The 17795-nt window shown below is 45.5% G+C and overlaps 2 protein-coding genes across 2 annotated transcripts; one reads left to right on the top strand and one right to left on the bottom strand.

The window, feature by feature from the left end:
- Positions 1 to 759: 759 nt before the first annotated feature.
- On the top strand, positions 760 to 3752 carry and1 (actinodin1). Its single transcript, XM_036520377.1, has 3 exons — positions 760 to 772; positions 1359 to 1468; positions 2235 to 3752. Exons 1-3 carry the CDS (start codon positions 760 to 762, stop codon positions 3750 to 3752), a joined length of 1641 nt encoding a protein of 546 aa, XP_036376270.1.
- Positions 3753 to 11623: 7871 nt separating this feature from the next.
- On the bottom strand, positions 11624 to 16804 carry LOC118773536 (adiponectin-like). The gene is made up of 3 exons (XM_036522518.1): positions 16700 to 16804; positions 12756 to 13020; positions 11624 to 12219 (listed from the first exon to the last, which is right to left on the bottom strand). Exons 2-3 carry the CDS (start codon positions 13000 to 13002, stop codon positions 11657 to 11659), a joined length of 810 nt encoding a protein of 269 aa, XP_036378411.1. The 5' UTR covers positions 13003 to 13020; positions 16700 to 16804; the 3' UTR covers positions 11624 to 11656.
- Between the last annotated feature and the right edge of the window lie 991 nt (positions 16805 to 17795).

Below are 17795 nucleotides of genomic sequence, written 5' to 3'. Positions count from 1 at the left end.
TTCAGATGGTAATTGGGCCTGCCTTGGGGCGGATAGCCAGCCTTCTCTTTTAAGTTTTTATAGGTGCTCCTCCTGTGGAGCTCCTGTAACTCATGACACCCCCCTTGCCCCCCCCCCCCCACCTCCTCCTTCCCCCCACTGTTCCTCTTCAAAGCTCCCAAATGCATCGTTTGAAGATTAAATCCTCACTGCACCACCTGTGTTGTTCCGAAGTACGCCTGCCACTTGTTCTTGCCTTGGAAGGGAGTTGCAGTGGTGTGTGTGTGTGTGTGTGTGGGGGGGTGGGGGGGGTGGGGGGGGTGGGGGAATTAGTGGTTTAGGACCAGGTAAGCATTTTCTGCCCCTGAAATGCACACCATCTGGTTCTGATGGCCTTTTTTTACTTCTTTTTTTCCACAACCATTCCCCCCCCCCTCCCCCCCTCCCCCCCTCCCCGGCAGACTTTCTGTGGGCCGGTCCTGTCGCACAGCACCTAAAGGGAGACGGTAAATCGGAACGCGCCTCTTTTATCTTTTATTGTTTTTATTATCGCTTTTTACTGCTTCAGAAGCCCCGCAGAACAGCTCCCAGCGGCTCATTACCGCACCACTTGCCGCCGTACCCCGTGTGTGGGGGGGGGGGGGGGGGGGGGGGGGGCACAGCCCGCTTCGAAAGACAGACAGTCGCCATCTCCCCATAAAACTGTCAGTGTGTTCGGCAGCATGCAGAACGCAAACAAGCAGGTCACGTAGGCTGCTTTTAGAGGGGTTATCGGGCACGATGCCAGGAGGTTGTGAGTTCGGTGCCCATCTCAGCCATAACAAGCACTTCAAGCCCTGGTTATCTGCATGCGCAGCGTAGAGACGGATTGGGCATAATTGCATGTTGGGCTACTCCATACGGCAGTAGCCTGGACCTGAGCCCGTCACATCAAAGGCAAAAGCAAAGGCTTGCGTCGTACCTTGTATCATGTTTCTCTGCTGGGCTGCAGCCCATTTCCAGGGCGGCTTGCATAGGTTACACCCTGATGTAAAACACCTGGCTATAAAGGGGACAGCAACACTGTCTCATTTGGGCTTTGAACCCTTGACCCTCTGGTTCTGCTCTCACACTGGCACTCTAGGCTGGTTCCCCATCCATAACGCAACTGTTGGAATTATTTCGCATGCCTTTACGTAAGAGAATGCAAGGGGTTGTACCTGATTCCCAAAATCAGCTTTCTGCAGAAATTCATAAAAGATTGTCACTTGAAAGTTACTGCAAAGGCATGGCTCTTAAGCTGGGTGCTTGTCCTCAGCAGAAAAGGGTCACACCTCTTTGGCTTTTCACGCTCAGCCTGTGGTGTGTGTCCATGTGCATGGCTGTTTTCTGTGCGTTAGCAGGAGAAGCAAAGCTGATTCGCCACAAGAGGAACATCAGCTGGTACAAGCAGCACTCTGACTTCTGGAACTGGTACAAGTACTTCACTGACACAGGCAACCAGAAGGGGGTGAGTGTATCTGAGAACAGCTCTGAACACGCGCACACACACACACACACGCAAACAAACACAGACACCACACACACTCACACACACACACACCACACACACATAAGACCTACCTACTCCACCTCCATGAGACCTACTCCACCTATGGAGTGACAGAATCATAGCAATCATAACTTTTTGTCACCCAGACAAAAAAAATTAAAAAATGAGCAGTATTTTTTTTTTCTCAAAAAGTTAGTGCACTAATTGGAAGTACATAAGCGTGTCACATGTGAGGCAAATATTACTCATCAAAAATAAAGTATTTTAAACTATACAAAATAAAAATCCTGTTTTTGGACTATTGAGTCTGCATAAGCAACAGTGCAACCCTAACATGGGTCTTTGTCAGGCTTTTTGAAAGATGTAAATATTCACCAGTCTCTGAAGACATGGCATGTACTTCTAACTGCACATTTCATTTTTTTCATGACAACGAAGAGATGGTGTTTCCTGCAGGTGTGCTGTGTACCATATGCTAACTGAGGGTCTAATTATTTTAATATTTTTTAAATTATTTTAATTATAAGGTTTGTTAATCGTACAGACAAAACTGGAAATTTAATTTCCAGTTTAATGTAATTTCCAATTTGACTCCCACAATTGGAAATATGTAATTGGACCTTCATTTAGCGTGCAGTTAACCACCACACCTGCACACCTTCCCCCAGTATTTTGATTGGCTGTGGCGGGTGTCTGGGGGGCGGGGCGGGTGCGATTTCCACAGGTGGAAGAGCTGGACCGCATGTACCTGGCGTACCTGCAGAACAAGAACAGGGCGGAGGGCCGCCGCTCCTACAAAATGTACCTGCGACACCTGGGGGACATCTACAAGTCCTGTGCCGATTCGGAGGACCCCAACTGCGTGGCCTCCTACACCAGCAGGCCCAAGCCCAAAGTGGAGCCGCCCAAACCCGCCCCTGTGAAGGCCTGCGACCCTTACCGAGACCCTTACTGCCTGCTGTCCTTGGTGTACCCCAAGGCTCCCTACACGGCCCCAGCCCCGCCCCCAGCTCCTGTTAAGGCCCCAGCCCCGGTCCGAGCCCCCGTGGTTCCGGTGAAGGTTCCGGGTTCGGGATACTACTACTACGCCCCGCAGTACCAGCCCTTCCTCTCGGCCCAGCAGCGGGCGGAGCTTCTGAGGATCTGCGATGCCAAGGACGTGGAGTGCCTGCAGTACCACCTCCGTGCCGCCTACGGCCACTCGGCCTCGGCCGGCCCCGCCCCATCCTACGCCCACCTAGGCTGCGACCCCAAGAAGGACCCTAACTGCATGCCGCAGCTGGTACAGAAGGCGCCCTCTGGGCTGTACTCACAGTACCCGGTCTGTGACCCCCGCTACGACCCCTACTGTCTGCTGAGGCCCCTGGTGGCGCAGAATATTGAGGCCCCCCCCGGCGACAGACCCTGCAACCCGCTCCTGGATGACAACTGCAATCCCCTGACCGCCACCCGGCTGGCGGACCTCAGCAGGCCCGCACAGGACGAGGACCCCAAGGATGAGCCGGCGGGGGCCCGAGCCGCACCCTGCGACCCCCGCTACGACCCCTACTGCTCCTACCACTCGGCAGCGGCCATGCTGAGACGGCCCCCGGCTCCGGCCCCACCCCCTCCCCAGGACCCGCCCCGCCACCCACGGCTGGGCGTGAGGGGCAAGACGAAGGAGGGCTACGACTGCTACATGCTCTATGATGAGGAGTGCCTTCCGCTGAGGGCGGCTGATGCCCGGGTTGCGCCACGCCCCGAGGAGCCCTACGAGCCACACCTCAACACCGACGGCACCCGGAATGGGGTGATCGAACCCCACCCCGACTGCGACCCAGAGTATGACCCCAACTGCCGCCTGCGCCGCTATGAGCCCCAGCCCGACGCCGCCCCCGCTGTCGCCGCTGAGATGCCGCGGGCAACCGGGGAGCGCAGGGACGAGCCCATCCGCAGTGAGGAGCCTTACCACCAGGGGGAGCCGCACCACGAGGAGGAGGCCTACCCCCAGGCGCCAGGCTACGATCAGCAACACTATGATCAGCAGCACTATGAGCAGCAGCACTATGAGCAGCAGACCGAGGAGCAGCAGCATTACGAGCCCTACCAGAGCGGCCAGGAGGATCCCTACGCCAGCTATGGAGCCCAGGACCAGCCAGCCGCTCGGCTCGAGGATGTCCTGGGGAGGTACGGGGATCAGTACCCCCGATACGACGACACCCAGGACCACCGCGCATTCGCTGGGGACTACCGCAAGAAGTAAAGAGTCGCGTGCCAACAGCCAGTAAGAAACCAGAGAGAGACGGTGCCATGAGATGAACAAAGCACACACACACACACACACACACACACACTCAAACACACACACTCACACACACACACACACACTCAAACACAGACACTCACACATGAAGACATGCTTCCATATACACACACATGTATACACACACACACACACACACACACACCTCTAGCAGTGTCGTACATGCCTCGGTCCAGCGCTACAGAACCAGAAAGCCCAATCTCCTCTGGGCCAGTCTGCTCAGCTGTTACCTGAAGGTTAATGATAGCTGTCTGATATATACGTGTGTGTTTGTGTGTCTGGGGAGGGGGGGGGGGTGGTCTCACGCAAGAAACGCTTCTGGAGTTCTCACAGAACACGGTCACGAAATGGTCTGACCAGGTCTGCATCAAAGCCTACTCCCATAGCCAAGAGTCTGCGTGTTCCTGTGATGTTAAACTATGGGCAGTGCACTTGGACACGGCTCCAGGCAGGGCTAACCAGCTTTCCCCCTTCCTACATTTCCCCCTTTTTCTGCTGTACTTCCGCACCTCACTCGGAATATTTAACTCATTTTTACAGCTTTGCTTTGCTTTGCTTTTACAAATTTCAAAACTATTTTTTGTTTGTCTGTTAATGATGTACATGTAAGATTTTTCTTTTTTTTGTTTGTTCTAAATAAAAAAAGCTTTGAAAACAAATCTTTTTTCTGTTTCTAACCAAAAATGTTATTGAGCCATGAATCCTCCACGGGAGTCTATAAAAATGAAATATGCTTTAGATTATAACACTGTGTCAGATATTTTTATTGCATCATTTTTAATGTCTGTAAAAAAAGTGCAGCGGTCGATAGAGGATATTAATTGCTCACCAGAACTTTGAATTCTGTATTGTCTAATGAATTTGAGAGAACATTCATATGCCACAATAATTTTGAGATACATTCAGTAGGTCCATATTAGAGAGTGGAGAGAATATCACCCATCGGACATCTCTGACAACAATTTCATTACATAAAATGTAACGAAACACCATGAAAATACTTCACTTGCACTGAGAGGTTCATATCTGACACACTGTCACACACATCATACAGAAAGTGACATGAAAGAAAGATTATCAATACACAGCTACACAACTGATCCCATGAGTGAAGCTGTGATACAGTGCTTTTGCCATACTGAAGTACCTCTCCTCCACCCCTGAAATACACACACACACACACACACACACACGTACAATTTAAGAGACATCGCCACCTGCTGGCTGTGTAGAGATGATCATGAATGCCAAAAAGACTGAACTTGCTCTAACAAATTTTAAGACCAGCATGCCTATCATAGCTGTGTATAGGCATGCCAGGAAAAGGCATGAAAGATTATTCAAATTTCATACACAAATAAAACCGAAAACGTTTTGTTCTGGAGAGTGTAAGAGAGTCAGCCGCCCACCTGTGATGGCGTGCAGATTGTCTTTTCAGAGCTCTAACAGTACAACGTACAAGTTTGTCTGCCAGAAGCTGGCAGGTCTGGATACCGGTCCGCGCTGAGAGCACAGGGCATGGGGGCTGTGGTAACAACCAATTTAACCCAACCATCTCTAACCCAACATTGAATGGTGGCTTATGGAAATGTTTAATTATAATTAATTATTCTTTTACATAATTATATAATCATATATAATAAAAATTAGAATGTTTTTCTCTTAAAGTTCGCTCTGGGTCCTTTTCTTTTTCTTATTTCTTCAAAATCAGTAACATCAGTCATGTACTCTCACTTTCTGAAAAGACAGTTATAACCACTTTTGCCCTTTACACACATAGATGTAAAATGATTGATTTTGCCTATAATAATGACTACACTTAGCGGTAGGGCATTAGATTCATTGGGATAGTGTTGCAATGTAAACCTCTAGGGTTATCATTGGCTAATCTCACAATCGATATTGAGTTTGAAATAACCAGGCCAAATGTTTCGCACTCAACTCACAGCAATGAACAATGTCTATTGGATGATCTCAAACTTCATTTTAGTTAATCTTTTCAATTTTCATAAAGGTCTCACACACACACACACAGACATTTATAATTTATTCTATATTTGTACACTACACAGGCAAAAGTATGTGCACACCTGTCCATCACACCTATATGACCTTATTGGACATCCCATTCCAAAACCATGGGCATTAATATGGAACCCCCCCACAGCTATAACAGCCTCCACTCGTCTGGGAAGGCTTTCCACAAGATTTTGGAGTGTTTCTGTGGGAATTTGTGCCCATTCAGCCAAAAGAGCATTTCTGAGGTCAGGCACTGATGTTGGACAAGAAGGCCTGGCTCGCAATCAGAGTTCTAATTCATCCCAAAGGTTTTCAATGGGGTTGAGGTCAGGGCTCTGTGCAGGCCACTGAAGTTCCTCCACACCAAACTCGTCAAACCATGTCTTTATGGACGTTGCTTTGTGCACTCCGGCACAGTCATGCTGGAACAGGAAAGGGCCTTCCCCAAACCGTTGCCACAAAGTTGGGAACATACAATTGTCTAAGATGTCTTTGTATGCTGTAGCATTAATGTTACCCTTCACTGGAACTAAAGGGCCTAGCCCAAACCTTGAAAAACAGCCCCAGACCATTATCCCTCCTCCACCAAACTTTACAGTAGGCACTGTGCATTCCGGTAGGTAGCGCTTTCCTGGCATCTGCCAAACCCAGGTTCGTCCATCAAACTGCCAGATAGTGAAGTGTGATTCATTACTCCAGAGAACGCGTTTCCGGTGGTTTTTACGGGCTACGCGCTTCAGCACTCGGCGGCCCCAAGTGGTTTACCACTTCCTAGCTGAGCTGTTGTTGCTCCTAGACGCTTCCACTTGACAATAATAGCACTTACAATTGACCAGGGCAGATCTAGCAGGGCAGAAATTTTGTGAACTGACTTTGGGCAAAGATGGCATCCTATGACAGTGCCACGTTTAAAGTCACTGAGCTCTACCATTCTACTTCCAAGGTATGTCTATGGAGACTGCATGGCTATGTGCTTGATTTTATGCACCTGTTAACAATCGGTGTGTCTGAAACACCTGAACTCAATAATTAGGAAGGGTGTCCACATACTTTTGGCCAAATAGTGTATATTCAGTACCAGTCAAAAGTTTGGATACAACTTTTGTTCTCAGTTTTTACTGTCTTAATTGTGAGGATATCAAAACTATGAAATAACACAAATGGAATTATGCAGTGACCAAACATAATATAATGTTTTAAAAATGTAATTTTTTTGGAATTCATGCGCGGGCATCAACTTCACTATTTATATTTATCTAAAACCACATTTCAAGCATTCAAGCAGAAGTCTTTAGATCAAAATGAATGCATGTTTCCCACTAACTTAATCAGGTATGTTATAGGTATATATATTAGGTTTATATATTATATAGTATATGTGTACATATTATATATACCTACAATGTATAGGCGAAATTAATTCTGTATTATACAAGTATTTATATTTGTACATAACATAACATGGTCACTAGATGGCGCTGATGACGAAGACACGGAAGAGATAAAACTTTTGGAAACCCGGAAAAAAGGAGCAATAACGTGACTCAGTGATTTAGACCAATGCTGTTTTTTGTGATCATGGTGACTGTTAAATACGTGAGTGCTAAAGAAGCCTGAGGCAGTGAGATGCTGACAGCTTGTGAGGCCTTGGATCATTCCACACAACTCAGTCTGAATCACAGCAATACAATCACAGCAGCGTTTCACAGCTTCACCACCACCATCATCTTCTTCACTGTCATTACCATAACCGTCATTCTCATATTCATCATCATAACCATCACTATTACTCATAGTATTCTCTGCTTTCTAATTCTGGCAACTTCAAAACTGAGAGATCTGTTATTACATCAGGCATCCTAATCTAATTGTTTGGGGAAAAAACTTTGGGAATTAAAGAGGTTCTATCCCCCATCCTTGCTGAGACTGACCTCTTAAAATTGTTTAATATTATCATTAATTTGGCAGACAAGGTCACCAGGACATGGTGTATCTAAGCCCATATTTGCGGGTGACAGTGTAGCCTAGTGGTAAGGAGCAGAGCTCCTAAATGAAACATTGCTGGTTCGATTCCTTGCTGGGGCACTGCGGCTGTACCCCTACACAAGGTACTTAACCCACGAATTACCCAGCAAATATCCAGCTCTTTAAATTGATAAAATGTGAAAAAAATTGTAACCTAAGTCACTCTCATAAGAGTGTCTGCTAAATGTCAATAATGTAAAGCATTATAATGTAACACAAACCACCATCAACACACATTGGTACAGATTAATGAGAGTATCTGTGCCTCTATATTAGGGTTAGGAGAGAGGCAGTACTTGGCACTGACATACTCTGGCCAGGGAGGAGTAGGGTGTTGCCGAGGATTTGAATTCCCCTGTGCGACTGGGACTGACCACCACCTCTCAGGTTACAGACCCCAACTGAACTGTTCACTGTGCTATACCAGAAATAGATACACTGATACAAAAGCACTGCTTCAAAATCTTCCTTTAAGGGACACAAAGCAGCTTTATTGACTCAGGAAACATCCACACACATGTCATTCCAACATTATTGATACATAAAACAGGCAGCGATGTGGTGTAGTGCTTAAGATTGGTGTTTGTGACCCAAAGACTGACAGTTTGATTCCCAGGTTGGAAATTGTGATAGCATCCTGGAAGAGGTATGGTTAGGTTAGTAAGGCAACTAATGTTTTGCTTCAAAGATACCACTGTCCAGGCAAATGGTGTAGGTTATGCTATACAAATCTTTGGTTTTATGTAGCTAGAAACTCACTGATTCATTTCAGGTTATGCATTTGATTTGGGTATGCAGGAATGGTTCCTTGTTCAGGATCCGAACCTACAATATTCTGGTTACAAGCCTAGTCTCCTCGCTGCCAGGGGATCAGACTGAATACATGCCCGACTATGGACAAACAGAAAAGATCAATAACACATCAAGGACAGAAATGACAATATTAAGTGTAATCGTTAACTGCACTATTAAGGTGACCTCTACCATTAGGAATGGGTACACATGACCGTGAGGGTGTGCCTGTTTGCCTCCTTAGTCACTAGGCTAAAAATACCCTCACAGAGGATTGAATTGGGCACCAGCTGAAAGCTGGAATGGGAATGGCTGGCACCAGCTGAAAGCTGGAATGGGAATGGCTGGCTAGCTGATGGGGCGACCTGATTGGACATTGTAACTTTAGGGGCGTGGCTGGAACAGAAGGTCGACTGGGAAATCACTCTGGTGGGCACGCTGGCTGCAGCACGTTTTGCCATACCCACATCCTGTTTGATGTTGAACAGAAGCCTGAACAGATTAGACAGGGGAAGCCGGTCAAAGCTGGTTAAAGCCAGCGTTGAAACACCTGCGGCGCATTTTCATCTTAAGCAACAGTTAGCATCACGCAGTGAGAGCACTCTCCTCAGAGAATCAGGCATTTCAGGTGAATCATGGTTACCTGTAGGGATTTACTGTCAGTTCCTTGTTTTTCCTGATATCATCTACTATTCCTTTAGTGTGGTTGGAGCCCGCTAGACTGCATTTCTGCAGTCACACGATGTGGTGTAGTGCTTAAGATTGGTGTTTGTGACCCAAAGACTGACAGTTTGATTCCCAGGTTGGAAATTGTGATAGCATCCTGGAAGAGGTATGGTTAGGTTAGTAAGGCAACTAATGTTTTGCTTCAAAGATACCACTGTCCAGGCAAATGGTGTAGGGTATGCTATACAAATCTTTGGTTTTATGTAGCTAGAAACTCACTGATTCATTTCAGGTTACGCATTTGATTTGGGTATGCAGGAATGGTTCCTTGTTCAGGATCCAAACCTACAATATTCTGGTTACAAGCCTAGTCTCCTCGCTGCCAGGGGATCAGACTGAATACATGCCCGACTATGCACAAACACAAAAGATCAATAACACATCAAGGACAGAAATGACAATAACAAGAGTAATTGTTAACTGTACTGATTAAGGTGACCTCTACCATTAGGAATGGGTACACATGACCGTGAGGGTGTGTCTGTTTGCCTCCTTAGTCACTAGGCTAAAAATACCCTCACAGAGGATTGAATTGGGCACCAGCTGAAAGCTGGGAATGGCTGGCTGGCTGATGGGGCGACCTGATTGGATGTTGTAACTTTAGGGGCGTGGCTGGAACGAAGGTCTACTGGGAAATCATTCTGGTGGGCATGCTGGCTAAAGCGGGATATGCCATACCCACATCCTCTTTGATGTTGAACAGAAGCCTGAACAGATTAGACAGGGGAAGCCGGTCAGAGCTGGTTAAAGCTCGTGTTGAAGCATCTGTGCTATGTCATCATCGTAGGCAACAGTTAGCCTCACGCAGTGAGAGTACTCTCCTCAGAGAATCAGGCATTTCAGGTGAATCATGGTTACCTGTAGGGATTTACTGTCAGTTTCTTGTTTTTCCTGATATCATCCACTATTCCTTTAGTGTGGTTGGAGCCCGCTAGACTGCATATCTGACTTCAATCGCAGAGGAAGGACCCTTCACCTGTTAGTGAAACACTGACTAAATATGACCACAGAAAGCAAACAGGAAACATGATTTTCTCTCTTTGAAAGTGTGGTACCTTAATATAATTACAGAGAGGCACTTGTTTCAGTGTGGTCATATCTGTAGGTTTAAAGGATATTAACATATATAGGAGTAATTAGTGTATTTAGGATATCTCTTATTGGACATTTGAAAGGGGTTGAGGCATACAATAGCTAGAAACAAAACAAATGCTAACAGCCAGATAGATTTCTCTAATGCATCTATATGCATACAGCAACTATTAATACTGAAGTAAAAATAATGTATGATGCAGTGCACTCTACTTATAAGAAATGTTGATATAAGAATGGTAAAAAAAACTGGGACAGAATCAGTTCCTGTACTAATACTGTTTAAATACTACACTCATATGAGTCAGGCAGTCTGCTTATACCAGTCAATCTGGGCTCGCTTACAACATTGAAAACAGCACTCAATGTAGTTTGATGGCACATCATTAAAGAAAAAAGGCAGTTAGAATCTGAACACAGCATGCCTCTTGTCTCATGCTTATTAAGAAAAGGACATAGCATGTACAAGTCTTTGAGAAATCAGCTGTGTATATTACTACCCGACTACCAGAATGCCAGTGGATGTGGGCGGAAATAAGAAAGAGTATTTCTAAAGATGAAAAACAGTGGACCAATGATTGAAATTCATTTGGGGATTCCACAGCCTGTAAGATACTGTCAAGAACTTTGGCGCCATGTCCTGATAATGAGTGCAAACCAGTGAGGTGCCACAGTGCCAATTATCATCCAAAGACTCAGAAATAAGTATATGAGTTAATTAATTATTTATGCTTAAATTTAGCGGAGAACATTGACCGCACTACCTCATTGTGGCTGGGTTCAGCAGTTCATGGGCTCAAATCATCATATTTTTGCTTCATTTGATAAGGATTATATAAACATACTGAATATATTGTTCCATGTTTGAAGAACTTAGATAAGGACATTACTTGATTTATTATGCAGAAAAAAAACACTTAATACATAAATTCCCCTTTTACCCCAAACTTGGAACTCCCCTTTCAAGAATCATCTGCTTATCAGAATCAAATTGTTGTGGACACATCTGACTCTTACAAGTGGGGTGCACTGTACAAGTATTTCTAAAGTTATGCAATTCATGATCAGTGTAATTGCCATCTTTATACATGCAAACCATGCTGAAACACCCAGAGCCTTTTTAAGGAGATGTTGTCCAGTAACCCCCCCCCCCCCCCCCGACCCTTGTGCCTCCCCTCGTGTGTCCTGGGTCAGCGCCTCCGGTCAGTCAGGGGGTGGGTGCGAATCTCGGGGTACAGGAGGAACCCACTGAAGGTGGATTCGTTGATGTTGTCGGCATAGATGGCACTGGTGTCAGCCCCCTCCTCGCCGTATGCCTGCAGCCAGACCTCGTCCCCGGCCGCCAGCCGCAGAACGGCGGCCCCCGATGCCTGGTCCAGGTTGTTCTCCTTGAACTGGTCCAGGGTGAAGGCCACGACCTTGCTGTTACGGTACAGGCCGACCCGGGCGTCCCTGCCGTGCACGGTCAGGTGGTAGGTGAAGAAGTAGACGCCAGGGACGGTGCAGCGGAACTTGCCGCTGACGTCGTCGTAGTGCCGCTGCTCGTTGTAGAAGAGCTTGCCAAAGCGGATGGGCATGGCCGGGTCGTCCGCTGCCGCGGCGGTGTCGGCCAGGCCCACGCTGAAGGCTGAGCGGCGCTCGAACGCACCCTCGCCCCGTTCCCCCTTCAGCCCCGGGTTGCCCGGGAAACCGCGCGACCCCGTCGGACCCATGCCTCCTCCCGCGCCGGGCTCTCCCCTCTCCCCTGGGGGGCCTGCACTCCCAGAGGAACCATGCATGTGAGAAAACTGCAGACAGGCCGCTGCATTTGTTTAAAATCACTAAGTCATGTTAAGGAATTATGTTACATGTTTTTCATTGAATACCATTTTCTGTTGAGGGGGCTTAGAGGTTTTGTTTGAATCCAAGGGACATTTTAAGGAAATGGCAATAGTACATTTTACACAAGAACAGGATTACAAAAACAGGGTTACATATATATCAATGAAGGTCGAGTTATAATTTACCTTGAAAATTAGGATAAGGTGTAAATTGTAATGTAACATGGTAATTATATACCAATTTATCAATGTGTATCTCTTACCCCAGTAAAGTAAAATGAAAAAATAATAAACACATAACCAAAGCAGAATTCAATTCAAAATTCAAATTTCTTTTCTGTGCAGTAACAGCCGCTGTACAGTAATTAGAAAATGTCAGGTCACTATCCACTGTTCATGCATCCTTTTGGGACACCATTTTGACAGTAGAGTGTCCAATCGTATTTGAACTTTTTAGAACGAGCTGTACCTGGCTCTCCTTGGTCCCCTCGCTCTCCCTCGCGCCCGTCCCTGCCGTCCCGGCCTGGGAGGCCTTCGTGCCCGGGGGTGCCCGGAACACCCCCCATCCACCTGGCACATGGCTCCCGGCCGTCAGGTGTGCCGTCATCCATCACCAGGCCCTCAAGCTCCGCCCCTTCTCCATCATCATCAGCAAGGCCCCGCCCCCCTGCTAGCAGCAGGCCGACCAACAGGATCCACAGCAACTTTGTCACCATGACAGTGTGACTTATGACCTCAGGCACAAACGGAACAGCAGAAGAACGTCACCCTTGGGGGTCCTAGACCAGCAGTATTGCGCTGTCGTAAGAAGCAAGGTTTGTGGGTTGCCAGTTCTATTCTCCTGCAGGGAATTGCTGTTTTATCTTTGGTAAGGAACTTAACCCTCATTGCCCTAATCACCCTAGTCTCATAATGCCGATCGAAATGTTCGACATCTAGTGTGAGTTTTAGTAACCAAATTCATTTTGTGAGAAAAATCTGACTGCAAGGGTTAAAGGATGTGTAAGTGGAAGAAGAGGGCACCAGTGCCATTCACTTGCAATGTGGAATTCAACATCTGTACTCTTTGCTACCCATAATGCACCATAATACGCAAAAGCAATAGTATTTTCAACTGCAACAATGTAAGTGTTCACTCTTGCTCTGTCTTTTCTCTTTGGCAAGAGTATTCGTCATTTAGATCCAATGATGAAATCTGGGAAATAAAGTCAGGTTACGCAACTATTAAGCAATCTATTGGCATCTATTTCCCAGTGCGTCATAATTGGCCACACTTATGACTAAAAACACCTGGCTTGATGGATGCCACTGTGGAAAAGCTACAACAGGTACCGAGCATCACAAGTGCGTTCTCTTCCCTCCTGAGTTACTGCGAGGTAAAGTAGCCTTACTGTTGTAGTACTTCTTCGCACTGGTGGGTCAGAGGAGCTCGGGAGTCCAGTTCATCATTATGTAACCTGCAATGAACTTTTTTGTTACCTGACCCCATATTGACCGTTGAACGATTCTCAGAATTATGCGTTTTTTTATTTCTAGTTTCGGCGTGGTGGAAATTAACATGAGAAGATATTCAGTATGAATCAGAATCTGGAAAATGACCAATAAGTCTAAGGCTATTTAAAAGACTGCTGAAGTAATTGTTGGCAACCTCTCGTAAGCAGTAAAGAATTACCTCCGAATACAAGAGAATTTGCATCCTGTTGTTTTCCAGACAATTGTGATAAACCGTACTCTACCTTCTCCTTCTAGGAGATTGAGATTTGCCGTTACGATGCTGATTTCTCTAAATAGATTTGTCATCAGCATAATCGGTACCAATGGGCACGTAATACAATTTCTCTTAACGGCATCTTCAATAATTCTTTGTTTTCTTTGCAACAATGTACTGATTTCATTATGACAATTTTCCTTTCCGTTCTCCGTGTCATCAGCCAATGTACGCGAAAATGTACATCAAAACTTTATTTGCACAGTTACATGATTTAAAGTAACTCTAATTATGAATGGAATTAGATCGCTAATTTGACATTATGAATCAAACATGTATTGTAGCACTGCCAATGGATACAACGTATTAAAAATTATATTTGGAATACCACCATGGGGGACAGTGATGAATGTTTACACTTAGTGCGTGGCTGGTGATGCATATGAGAATAGCTATAAAAATTAATGTAACATTTCGTTTCATATATGCGCACCCTTTCACAAAGTTTAGCGTAAGTCCTGGTTTTTACAGCCCTTTCATTTTCACTGATCGATGCTTTTGTTCTCTTTACAGATAAAAAGACAATGACAAACAACGTTCATAGCGCCTATAAAGAAATATTTCGTATTGTGAAGTCTTATAAAAATGAATTTGTTTGCTTGTTTTGCAGCTCGTTGTCTGATTAAAAAGGTTCTGAATTTATAACTCGTGGGGGAAACAACAGATCAGCGTTCAGTGTATCAGCGTTAACGGTAAACTCACACAAAATATTTTCTGCTGTTTTTCTACTGTTCAGGCAAGTGCAATCGATTGAGTGTCTTTTGGGGCATTCACGCCCGACAGGTTAGCTAACTAGTCAAATGTTAGCTCTGTGTAAATGTCGGTGGAGAGTGCTTCTGCAGTTTGCAAACTAGTTATGTAATTTTGTGACTGGAAGATGGCTAGCCTGCTGTCCAGCATATGGGCAAGTTTGGGGGGGTTCGGGCTAGGGGTCTAGAATTGGGACCCCAAGAGGATTTTCTAGTGCCCATGTGAGCTGCATGGTTACAGCCACCCAGTGGAATAAAATCCTTTATGCCTGCTCATTCAGTGCTGAAAAGGCGTTTGGTTGGGAGTGGAATTATTATTTGTGGGTGGACTGAACCGCCAGCCGTGGTGGTACAAAATTCAAATTACAAAACGGAGCTAAATTTAGTTAGATCGATTTAAACTACGAGAATAAACTTTTAGGTTAGGTTGAGTGCAATGAACAATAACGTTTAGAACACAGACCTTACAAAAGCTATGATATGTCATGAGAATTTAATGTAATTTAAATCGATAAGTGCCATCCTTGTTAATTAAACAATCTCACGTTGTAGCTTTCGCAAGCACACAAACTACAGACAATCTGCACTGTTCCCTGCACTGCAGGGGAACAGGTTGAAAGTAATGACAGATTTAAAGGTTATGCTTCAGCCTCCCCTATTTCCAGCTCACCAGCCGCCACTGATGTACAGTGGTCTTTATTTCTACCGCTCGGATATTGCACACAGTCGTCATGAAAGATAGATGTTCGAGGTTCGTGCAGCAAAGCTCTTTCTACGTGACTTCATAAAGAGTTTTGGTGTTACGCACAATGCTGATGCTCAGATCTCTATCTGAAAGTTTACAGTAAATACATAAGACCTTATCTCATTCTGTGCACCTGACAAAAAAAAAACAGATGCATTTCCGGTTAAGCAAGATGATGCTGGGCCACACTGCAGACCACCCTACTGAAGCTGTAGGATGTGGAAGCTTTAGTGGGGTAACAGAGCAAGCCGACTCATCAGTAAAGCCCCAGAAATGACGCGTGAGAGCATGACAACGAAGCACTCACAGAAAGCACAAGAATGATGTTCTTCAACCAAGCGCATGGCCAACACCACTGCTGTTGTTTTTCAGGGGAGGAGGATGCTAGACCTAGATCGTTGTGACCTTTTTTATATGTTTGTTTCTGGTGCGATACAGATTTTTAAAGCTCATCCAGAAATCCCTGTGAAGGATGGGCTGCTTAAACAACAGCAGACAGTCAGTGCAGCTGCAGCTAGCAGCTGTTAATAAACACAGGCCTGAGAAGAACAGCATAATCACACCGTTACGCAAACCATTGAACCTGTGACGACTCTTGTGTTCACGCCTTTGGCTGGTCCTCATTTGAGATGTACATTATGCTGCGGCACATTGCTTCCGTGAGATGCTTTTTACTGTTCAGCGTTATTCTATGATAGATACAGCGTTCTTGCACAAGCGTAGTCTTCAGCATTTGAGCATATGACAGATCCTACATCTGTGTGTTTGGATGACCTGTAGGGAGACGAGTGCTGTGCAAGACTGATAAATAATCAAGGCATGCCAATATGACAGGGCCAAAACAGGTAGATTATGGTGGAAAGAATTTCACATTAAATGAGCACATTGACTCCCACTCAAGTAACATAAGCTCATCTTTGGGTCAAAATTATTTTATAAATAAACTTATTTTCCAGCACTACCTGATGGCAATCTTGGCAACCATAGTTGTGCAACCAAGAGTACAAATGCATAACGTTTTTACACCAATGGTGGACAAGAGATATGGTGCTTCACAGCCCAGATGGTCCCCAGTTCCTGAAACACTGAATCACAGTCGTGAAACATTTCTCTAAGGAGCACACAAGTCAAACAGCAGGAGGACCTCTTACCTGCTACCTCACCTGGCACCGTGCTGAGGTGTGTAGTGGTGTGTGTAAAAGACAGACAGCTTCAAGTCAGCGCTCCGTCTTTGCAGGGCAGGTGTGGTGCTCGTCCCTGACTGGTCTCCTATATTTATCCCTGCCCGAGCTTATTTTCAGCTCGCTGGTCTGGAGGGGGCATCAGGGGTGTGACAGTGGGTGCCTGATGCCTCTCTCTGCCCAGTGCAACTCAGACATGCTGTTCGTACCCGCCTGTGCCACCACGTTACAGCAGCCTGGCCAACACAAGGTTCCCCATGCCAGTTCATGGGGAGGTACTGAAACAAACATAATAACACTGGAGCTTCCCAGGGGAAACTGAAATGAGTTGACTCGTAGCAAGACTCAAGTCTGTAGTACCGGTGTGTAATGGAGCACTGACAGAAGTCTATGCTTTTATAACTTCTGTCACCTCTTCAGGCTGTATCTCGGTTCCACTTCTATCCCCACCCCCTAATACCTGCTACTTCTTGCATATAATGTTAATTTTATGTGTAGTATTATGATGTATTATGAATTTGTGTTCTAGGACCGTAGTATGCTTGGCTTTTGTCAGTTAATTTTGTGGTAGGGCTTGAATGGTGTTATGCTCACACTCATTGGTCTGGGAGTGTTGTGAGCCTGGTTTGACAATGGGTGGGGGGGTGTCTGTATTTCAGTTTTCAAATGTTTGGACAAAATCCATTTTTTGTGAAAGCAAGAATGAGGCACATTTTACTGAATGCCATAACTTTCTCAGGACATTGGAACTTTTCCTTTGAAAACCCCACCAGAAAGCTGGGGTCAGTTAGATTTTATTTTAGTCAATTGAGGGAATGAACTGAAATTCATTAACTGAATTAAAATTTATCATTCATTTTCTCTTAATATTTTTGTTTGATTGATTTACAATTCTCATCCTAGATTGACTGAATTGAAATGTAATGTCATTACATATCAACTGAATGGAAACAGACTCATTCCAAGCAATGAGTATTATTTACATGGGTATTTACTGTTATTTTTAAAGGAACTGATAAAAAACAGGCATGAGACCTGAAAGAAAGCCTGTGTCGTGTGGTGGTCA

Source organism: Megalops cyprinoides, chromosome 2, assembly GCF_013368585.1.
Source record: "Megalops cyprinoides isolate fMegCyp1 chromosome 2, fMegCyp1.pri, whole genome shotgun sequence".
In the NCBI taxonomy this organism is placed as follows: domain Eukaryota; kingdom Metazoa; phylum Chordata; class Actinopteri; order Elopiformes; family Megalopidae; genus Megalops; species Megalops cyprinoides.
Note: the sequence above shows the minus strand (reverse complement) of the source record. Positions and strands in the feature narration are given on the sequence as shown.

What these genes read in the sequence shown, in the direction of transcription:
- and1 (XM_036520377.1), top strand. An exon ending in ACACAGGCAACCAGAAGGGG is followed by an intron (nt 1,469 to 2,234) that starts GTGAGTGTATCT and finishes CGATTTCCACAG; the next exon opens with GTGGAAGAGCTGGACCGCAT.
- LOC118773536 (XM_036522518.1), bottom strand. Translation starts at nt 13,002, where the DNA reads ATGGTGACAAAGTTGCTGTGGATCCTGTTGGTCGGCCTGCTGCTAGCA. An exon ending in AGGGGACCAAGGAGAGCCAG is followed by an intron (nt 12,220 to 12,755) that starts GTACAGCTCGTT and finishes CTGGGAGTGCAG; the next exon opens with GCCCCCCAGGGGAGAGGGGA.